Source organism: Tamandua tetradactyla, chromosome 5 (assembly GCF_023851605.1).
Source record: "Tamandua tetradactyla isolate mTamTet1 chromosome 5, mTamTet1.pri, whole genome shotgun sequence".
Taxonomy (NCBI): domain Eukaryota; kingdom Metazoa; phylum Chordata; class Mammalia; order Pilosa; family Myrmecophagidae; genus Tamandua; species Tamandua tetradactyla.
In genome coordinates this window covers 84,332,055-84,342,224 of record NC_135331.1, presented here as the reverse complement: position 1 = coordinate 84,342,224, position 10,170 = coordinate 84,332,055, and the positions used below count along the sequence as shown (strand labels likewise).

Here is a 10,170-nt window from a genome sequence, read left to right as displayed (position 1 = left end):
GTATACTGAAAAGTAAAAAGGAACATGTATATAATGATTCAGCAAACGTAATCATCCCTTAAATTTTAATTTCTTGGTTACAGGATTACCACCCCAGGGTGAAGTGATATCAGAGGAATAAGCAGTTCATTCCCTTCTGCCTCACACTCACCACCCCAGGTCTCTAGATGATGTGAAGTCTTAATTCAGGTGACAGGATATCCATATATCCTTTATTTTTATTTTTTTAAAAATATGGGACGCTTCATTAATTTGCATGTCATCCTTGCTCAGTGACCACGCTAATCTTCTCTGTATCGTTCCAATATCTGCTCAACAGCTCCTAGTACTTCCCTCTAGCCACTCCAATACATCATAAAATAAAAAGGGATATCTATATGCATAAGGATAACCTTCAGGAAAACCTCTTGACTGTTTGAAATATATCAGTCACTGAAACTTTATCTGATTTCTCTCTTCTCCCTTTTAGTCAAAAAGGCTTTCTTAATCTCATGATGCCAGGTCCCAGCTCATCCCAGAGAGTCATGCCCCATGTTGCCAGGGAGATTTACACCACTGGGAATCATGTCCCACGTAGTAGGGAGGACAGTGAGTTTACCTGCTCAGATGGCTTAGAGAGAGAGGCCACATCTGAGCAATGAAAAGGCTCTCTAAGGGTGACTCTCAGACATATTTATAGGTAGGCTTAGCTTTTCCTTACAGGAATAAGTTTCACTGGGGTGAGCCCCAAGATTGAAGGCTCAGCCTATGGAATTGGTTGTCTCCAGTGCTTATGAGAATATCAGGAATTCCCCAAATTGCTTTCCTGGGAAAGTTTAATATTTCCTCCCAAGGGGGACTTTGCAAATACATTTTTATATATAATGTGTTTTAGAAAGCACACTAAGCAACTATCCTTCAACTCTTCCTGGTGTCTCCATCCTTCCCCAGCAACCTCATGAACGCCCTATTTACATACTTGTTCCTCAGGGTGTATATGAGAGGGTTAAGTGTAGGAGTGCCCACTGCATAGAAGAGACCAAAGAACTTCCCCCTCTCTTGGGCATAGGGATTTTTGGGCTGGAGGTAGACAGCAATGACTGAACTGTAGAAGAGAGTGACCACGATGAGATGGGAGGAGCAGGTCCCAAAGGCCTTCCTCCGCCCTTTTGTAGAACTAATCCTCACCACTGCTCGGGCAATGGCACTGTAGGAGACAAGGATGAGGGTGAGGGGCACGACCAAGATGAAGATACTGGCCACAGCCATCTGGATCTCATTGTAGGTGGTGTCCCCACAGGAGAGTTGAATTAGAGATGGGACCTCACATAGAAAGTCATTTATTTGCCGGTGGGGGCAGAAGGGCAGGTGGAGAGTGGGTGGTGTCTGGATAATTGATTGGACCAGACCCATAAGCCAGGCCACAGCTATTAGCTGCCAGCAGAGGTGAGGGTGGATGATGGTGGCATAGTGGAGGGGCTTGCAGACAGCCACATAGCGGTCAAAGGCCATCACTGTCAGGAGGATGCACTCCGTGGTCCCAAGACACATGAAGATGAAAAGCTGGACAGAGCAGCCAAGGAAGCTGATGGTCTTTGGCCCCCAGAGATTGAACAGCATCTGGGGGACACAACTTGTGGTGAAGCAGAGGTCCAAGAAGGAGAGGTTGGAGAGGAAAAAGTACATTGGAGAGTGAAGCCTGGGGTCCAGCACGGACAGCAGGATGATGAGTGTGTTGCCTACTAGGGTCAGGAGGTAGGAAGTCAAGACAACCACGAAGAGAACCTTTTCTAGACCTGGGTGTGCAGAAAAGCCCAGAAGGAAAAAGCCCACTGGGGAGCTTTGGTTGACCATTGCCTGCGTTTTCAGACCCTACAAGGATGAGGGCTCTCAGACCAGCATTCTCCAACCTGTTTTATAAGAACTCAGCCTGGATACTTGTCTGGTCATAAACACAGGGACATTTCTCTTCCCATTCCACTCATCCAGCCTCCCTTTCCTGGGCGCATCATCATCCAGCAGCTCCTTTTCCTCCTTTGTTCTTCCTTGTCAAACATTGTCTAATGGGAGTAAGAAAACATGAAATGTGTGGGAAAAAGATGGAGCTTCCTACCTGGAACTGTGATTTGCTATTTGAAAACAAAGAAGGCAAAATGTGGATTTATTTGGTTTTCAAGAATACAACAATCAAATATTGAACACTTTATTTTGTTCTGAGTACTGTGACAGTTCTAAATGGTCCTTTATATATGCCCAAGAAGAATTCTCTTTAGGGCTATTTTCTATTGGGGTCATACATTTTCCAGAATCATTCATGTTTTATCTACTTTGTTTTTGTTGGAAAGGAAGCTGACCAGTGGCAGAAACTATGGACTAAAGAGATTTCTCCTCTGTGTGAAGTGATCCCTTTCACAGAGAAATCAATGAGGTGATCTTATCCTTTTTCTAAAAATTATGACTTATTTAGCTAAATGCAAGAACTTGTTCTACAAACAAAAGCTCTAACCTCAACTTAACATTTTGCACAATGTATCAACATATGACCAAAAATGCGGCCAGATATGGCATCATTATTATCTTGTTCTGTAACTTTAAGAATCTGTAATGCAGTATTGGGGCTTAGAAATGGAAATGTTGATACTAATATTTTATCTTTTGCCTTTCAGATAAGATGACATCAATATCAAGGTTGAGATTCAGACATTTAAATAGAATTTATAGTCTGTCTAATGCTTCCTTAATTCTTATGAGATTTAAAAATATTTTATACAAAATTTCAAATTTCCAAAAATAATTTAAAGAATTCACATATCCTTTATCCAGATCAACCAATTGTTAATATTATTTTTACATTGAAAAATCTTTCCATCTTTCTCTTTATATACACAATTATATTTGTTTTGAGCTGTTTGAAAATGGATGCATATATCAACCATCTTCAGTCCATATTTTAGCATATAGTTTCTAAGCAAAAAGAAAAAGTTTCATATAAACAGTACAACTACTAAATAGAAGAAAATATTTATTTATAAAATATTATTATCTACTCCATACCCCATACTCCAATTTTGCCATTGTCCCAATAATGTCCTTTATGGCAGTTTTTTTTCCTTGAAAAAAATCCAGTCCCAATTATGTCTGCCTGACTCTGGCTTCTTCAGCCATCTTTCCTTAGTCACTGAAATTCCTTTAATCTAAGTATAGGTTGATGTGTCTTGGCCCTGCAGTGAAAAGCTGAGAGGTTGGAGGGAAAATAGCCTCATGTACATGAAAACCACTGGGGAATGTTTGTAAAAATTTCAACAACACAAGAAACTAAAGTCAGATAAGACAGGGAAAGTGGGTGAGTGAGAGAAGGAAGTCTGTGCCATAAAGGAGGAGCCAGAGTGGGTGAGTCAAGGACAGCCTCTGCAGAAAGCGACCTGTGGCTTGCTGGAGATGACAGCAATGGAGCAGAGAAGCTAGCTCAGAGATGGTGGTGGTGGGAGGTAGCAGCCACCCTGGCAGCTGAAAGGCAGGCACTGAGGGTCTACTCTGCACATACAACCTTAGGAAGGCCTTTAGGGACAAACAAATCAGTGGACTAATTGGCAAAAAGTGCCCTTGGAGTTTATAGGATGGTCCAATCTCTCCCATCACAAGGTCATCAAAAGCTACATCTCCCTTTTGTCAGGACTTCCTCTTGTTTTTTTTTGTTGTTGTTGTTGTTGCCTCCTTATATATTCTTTTCTCCATAATCACTTTTAGCCTTGAGGATAAGATTTTTTCCTTTAAGAAACTGCTAATTATTCAAACAAAAGAGTGTATGAAATATGCCTTTGGAGTTTGCATAGTAATAAACAGATGATGTACCCAATCCCCCTCAATTTAATAATAGAACAAATGTTACCAGTATCTTGGACGCCTTCTCTGTCCAAGATACTGATCACATCTCTTTTCTCTCCCCAAAAAAGGTAAGAGCAATTCTGATTAGTTTTTATTTGTTCTTCCTTTTTAAAATTTATGGCATTACATCCTTTATATCTCAATGAGAGTCTGCCATGATTTATTTATCCACCTATTCTTGCACTTCTCATGTTCTTACTCTCTTGGAAACTTGCCATCTCACTGTACGTTAGTTCTGAATTTCTTCAGTTTTTACATTCCTTTTGATGCTCTTTCTGTTTTCTGTCTTTCAGAACATCTCTTTTTTTCACCCTTTTTCTTCTGGTCCTTTTTTTCTTTGAGACCAACAAAAGCTAAGCATAACTTTTCACATTTCCCAGTAATTTCAAATTCATGCATGGGTTTATTTCTTTATTGATCTCCAATGAGCCAATCATAAACTAGGTGCTGCAAGGGAATGGGATACACATTCTGTCTTACAACCTAATATTGAAAGCCATGCTATTGCCTTGAGCAGTTACAACCTGCTGAGCATTTCCTTTGTATTGGGCACTGTGATAAACAATTTCCTGAATACCTGATTCTCACCACAACCCTGCAAGATAATTAATAATATTTCCCTTTTACCAAAGAATGAACAGTCTCAGAGAGGGTGAGTAACTTGCCCAAGTTACCCAGTCAATAAGTATGAGGACCAGGATTCTAGACCCTGTTTGATTCTCAATCTGGTGCTCCTTGTAGCTCCACTGTGTGGACACGTGGAAATTGATGATCCTTAAGAGAAGAATAAACTTGTAACTTACCCACAATCAAGTCAGAATCTCATCATTGTCTTGCTGCCAGGGCTTCTTCATGACAGGGGGCTTCTGGGATGGTTGGAGCCTTCACTTAAACCTTCATTGATCCTCACAATGAGAACTAAAAGCAAACTATGGAGTAATAGCACATCCTTGAAGCTGATTAGAGCTTCGATTTCAAGTAACAATAATGATTGCTAGTGCTTCCTTCCCCAAGCACTTTTCAAAACACTTCCTGTATATTGCCCTTCAGAATACATGATACTATGATTATCCTTTTTCTCAAGATAAAAAAATGAAAGCACAGAGAGGATATATAGCTTGCTCTGGAAAATACAGCTAGTAAGCATCAGAGCTGAGATTTAAACCCAGGTGGGCTGGCTGCAGAGGCATTAGCACTAACCCATCCCACCACCATCACTCTTCCAGGCCAGTGAGGCCAAGGAAGGCCAGAGGCAAGGGTTTGCTATGGAATCTTTGCTAAAGACCTCTTCTCCTCAATCCAGGAAGTTAACCTCTCTCTTAAAGTCACTGAAGGTAGAAAGGGAGGCATGGAGAGGTGATGGAGGGAGGGATCCCAGGACTCCCTTCCCATGGGGAGAAAGAGCTCATTATTTCTACCAAGACTTGGGGCCCCACAGCCCAAAACAATTAATTAGCCACTAGCACTAATGATGGTTAAGAAAGGAGGGGAGGATCCAAAGGAAAGTGCCAGCAATGGTGCTCCCTGTGGCAAATAAAATGGTCACCCACTATAAGAAATAAACAAATAATAGGGGAAACAAAAGTTAAAATAAATTGGGTAGATTGAAATACTAGTGGTCATTGAGAGGAAGGGGTAAAGGCTATGGCATGTATGAGTTTTTCTTTATTTTTCAGGAAATTGCAAATGTTAAAAAAATGATCATGGTGATGAATACACAATTATGTGATGATATTGTGAGCCTTTGATTGTAACCATGTTAAGAATGTTTGTATGTTTGTTTGTTTGTTGTTTACAATAAAAATATTGAAAAAAGTAGAAACTATGAAAAGCAAAATAACAAAAACAAAACAAAAAAAGTCACCCCACCCCTGTCATTGGGAGTACAAAGGCACTGTTCTCTCCTCGCCACCTTCTGAGTGTCCCATATTTCCAGTCATTCCTTTCAGACCTCTAATGTGTTCATTCAGTACCTCCTTATGTTGGCTTATGACCCTCCCCATTTAAAATTAAGGTACAATTTACATCCCACACATATTTTAAGGCACAATTCACTGAGTTTTTAAAAAAGCTTTTTATTTTGAAATAATTTTAAACATCTAAATTTACAGAACAATTACAAAATAATATAAAGAATTTTTGTGCAAATAATACAAAACATCTTCCCCATACAGAGAATGCCAGCATAACCTTCCCCTAACAAACAGATCCTCAGATCCCCCAATTTTAAATGTTTTGCCACATTTGCCATATTCTTCTATTTATCTATTCATTGATCTAACTCTCTTCCTCTCTATTTAGTTATTTTCTAAATATTTCAGAGTTGGTTGTAAACATCATGATCCTTGAACACTTAATTCTTTCATAGGTATTTCCTAATAAAGAGGATATCCACATCTTTAACCACCTTAGATAGATTTATTAAGTTTAAAAAATTAACATTGATATAAAGTTTACAGTTTATAAATTGATTTAAAATATTTTTATTGACAAATCTTCCTGCACATACAGTCCATACATGATGTACAATCAATGGCTCACAATATCATCGCATAGTTGTGTATTCATCACCATCATTTTTTAGAACATTTGCATCACTCCAGAAAAAAAGATATAAAAAGAAAAAAGGAAAAACCCATATATCCCATACACCTTACCCCTCCCTCTCATTGACCAGTAGTATTTCCATCTATTCAATTTATTTTACCATTTATTCTCCTTTTATTTATTTTTTATCCTTTATTTTTTACTAATCTATCTATACCCTAGATAAAAGGAACATCAGATGTAAGGTTTTCACAGTTACTCAGTTACATTGTAAACATTATATCTTTAAAATTTTTTTAAATTGAGAAATCTTCACACACATACCATCTATACATGATATACAATCAATGGCTCACAATGTAATCACATAGTTGTGTATTCATTACCATGATCATTTTTTAGAACATTTGCATCACTCCAGAAAAATAAACAAAAAGAAAAAAGGAAAAAACCTATTCACCCCATACCTCTTACCCCTCCTTCTCATTGGCCACTAGTGTTTCCATCTACCCAATTTATTTTACCCTTTGTCCCCCTATAATTTATTTATTTATTTAATCCATACTTTTTACCCATCTGTCCATACCCTGGAGATAAGGAGCATCAGATACAATGTTTTCACAATCCCACAGTCATATTGTAAATCATTATACAATCATCTTCAAGAACCAAGGCTACTGGAACACAGCTTAACAGTTTCAGGCACTTCCCTCTAGCCACTTGTGGTAGTTAGATTCAGTTGTCAACTTGGCCAGATGAAGGTACCTAGTTCTTTGCTGTGGACATGAGCCAATGGTACATGAACCTCATCTGTTGCTAATTACATCTACATTTGGCTAAGAGGCATGCCTGCTGTAATGAACGATGTTTGATTTAGTTGGCTGGTGCTTAAATGAGAGAGCAAAACATAGCACAGCCCAAGCAGCTCAGTATACCTCATCTCAGCACTCGCAGCTCAGTCCAGGATTTTGGAGATACAGAAAGAAAATCACCCCGGGGAAAGTTGTTGGAACCCAGAGGCCTGGAGAGAAGGCCAGCAGAGATCACCCTGTGCCTTCCCATGTAATCAAGAACCTCAGTGGAAAGTTAGCTGCCTTCCCTCTGAAGAACTAATGAAATAAATCCCCTATTATTAAAAGCCAATTCATCTCTGGTGTGTTGCATTCTGGCAGCTAGCAAACTAAAACACCACTCTAATACACCATAAACTAAAAAAAGGATATCTATATAATGCATAAGAATAGCCTCTAGGATAACCTGTTGACTCTGTTTGAAATCCCTCTGCCACTGAAACTTTATTTTGTCTCACTCCTCTCTTCCCCTTTTTGGTCAAGAAGGCATTCATCGATTTCAATAAGCCCTAGGTGACATTCGATGTGGCAGTCATTGCTAACTGAATGAATATAGAAAGTTGCAGAAATTTTAAACCCTAGGTGAATGTTGAGATTTATGAAAATTTTGAGAAAACTGGAAGTTTATCACATCAAACCAATGCTGATGTGAAGATTTTCAGCCATTCTAACGATCCCTCTGGACCCCTCATCTCTCAACTTAAATGTGATAGCATCTGATAAGCAGGAAGCAGCTACAGAAAACAGACCCTTATTCCTCAGCAACCCTTAAGATTAAAGAGAGAGAACTCTCTGAGAATGAATTTGAGGCAGGCTTTAATAGGGAGAGAGAGAAGAAAAAAGAGAAAAAACTAAAAATGAGCCCTTAAAGAAGAATGGTTAATCAAGGTGAGGAGTGCCCATGTCTGGCACAGACACCCTGCCCAGAGTCTACCCATTTATGAGAAACACCCCAGTTGGCAGTTGACCCATCTAAAGCCTATTGACTCCTAATTGAGTGTGTCATCTACAGAGAAGGGTGAAACCAACTATCCCACTCAAATTCACTACTATCAGGCATCACTCTGGAGAGAAGGTAGGGTAGGAGGTAGAACTTTGAACATGGACGGAGGAGGAACATAAGTGAAGCAAAGCAATAAAAGCAGATGGGTCCAATGTTGGGACTTCTAGCCTCCATTCTACAAACTTCACACCTACTTGTTCAAAAAGAAAAAGAAAGAAAGAAATCAAGAGTAGCTATATGAATTTCCAAAAAAGCGGACTTTGAAAAAAGAAAATTATCAGGGAGAAAGAGAGATATTACATAATGACAAAGGGGTCAATTCTCCAAGAAGACATAACAATGTTTAATATGCAGGCACATAACAAGAAAGCACCAATAAATTTGAGGCCACAAAGGATACCACAGCAAGGAGCAAAAACCAAACCCACTGTTAGAGTTGGAGACTTCAGTACACCTCTCTCTAGCAGGCATAAAATTGACATACCCAGTGGCATAAAATCACAAGACATTGATTGAATATTTTCTTTATCAGCAGTGGAATAAACATTCTTCTCAATCTCACATGGAACATTCACCAAGATAGAGCATATCTGGACCATATAACAAACCTTAACACATTTTAAAGAATGGAAATCATATACAGTATGCCCTCAGATGGAAGTGGAATTAAACAAAAAGAAAAACAGAATGATGGCTGGAAAATCCCAACATCTCTAGAGATTAAATAACAGACTTCTAAAAAGCACATGGGTCAAACAAGAAGTCTTAAGAGAAATAAAAAAATACTTTGAAGATAAATATACAACTATCATCATTTGCAGATTCTATGAAAGGGAAGTGCTTAGAGGGAAGTTTATGGCATTGAATGCATAGATTAGAGAGGAAGAGAGATTTAAAATCGATTACATCCCCATCTTAAGAAACAATAGAAAGAACTAAATAAACACAGAGCAAGGTGAAGACAGAAGTAGAAAAGGTGTCTGTTCCTTTGCTTATTTACTCTCTGCATTCAAAGCTCAGGAATCCTGTTTGTGTATTATGTGATGCTGAAATCTCAGATCCTTAGATACAGAGTAAATAATCAACAAATATTTGTTGAATGAAATAATTCTAACTTGTGAACTTACTTGCTTTTTATGATGTTCTCAGCATCATAAACATAATGACTTTTTGCTGAATTTTAGTTTGTAAACATCTGAATAATATGATAAATAAATTCAACTTTTGCATAAAACTTTTGCAAGATTCTTTATGTTAGCACTATTCATAACAGCCAAATGGGCAGACAACCCAAATGTCAATCACTGAAGAATGTATATTTTTAAAAATTTATTTATTAATCAAAAAAATTTAACAAATGAACTAAAACATTAACATATATAATCAGTAATTCACAATATCATCACTTAGCTGCATATTCATCACTTCTTAGAACATTTGCATCAATTCAGAAAAATAAATAAAAAGACAATAGAAAAAGAAATAAAATGAGAACAGAAAAAAAATTATACATACTATACCCGTTACCCCTCGCTTTCATTAGCATTTCAAACTAAATTCATTTTAACATTTGTTTCCCCTATTATTTATTTTTATTCCATATGTTCTACTCATCTGTTTACAAGGTAGATAAAAGGAGCATCAGACACAAGGTTTTCACAATCACATAGTCATATTGTGAAAGCTTTATCATTATTCAATCATCTTCAAGAAACATGGCTACAGGAACACAGCTCCACATGTTCAGGCAGTTCCCTCCAGCCTCTCCATTACATCTTGAATAACAAGGTGATATCTACTTAATGCATAAGAATAACCTCCAGGATAACCTCTCGACTCTGTTTGGAATCTCTCAGCCATTGACGCTTTGTCTCATTTCACTCTTCCCCATTTTGGTCGAGAAGC

The 10,170-nt window shown here is 38.1% G+C and overlaps 1 protein-coding gene and 1 non-coding gene across 2 annotated transcripts; both read right to left on the bottom strand.

The window, feature by feature from the left end:
- Positions 1-228: 228 nt before the first annotated feature.
- LOC143685384 (U6 spliceosomal RNA) lies at positions 229-331 on the bottom strand. The gene has a single exon (XR_013176624.1). It is a non-coding gene; the product is annotated as a U6 spliceosomal RNA (small nuclear RNA).
- Positions 332-897: 566 nt separating this feature from the next.
- Positions 898-1,833, bottom strand: LOC143682575 (olfactory receptor 2H2-like). Its single transcript, XM_077159190.1, has one exon. The coding sequence runs from the start codon at positions 1,831-1,833 to the stop codon at positions 898-900; it is 936 nt and encodes a 311-aa protein (XP_077015305.1).
- Between the last annotated feature and the right edge of the window lie 8,337 nt (positions 1,834-10,170).

Bases quoted from the DNA above. Each gene is read 5' to 3' on its own strand.
- LOC143682575 (XM_077159190.1), bottom strand. From the start codon at position 1,833: ATGGTCAACCAAAGCTCCCCAGTGGGCTTTTTCCTTCTGGGCTTTTCT.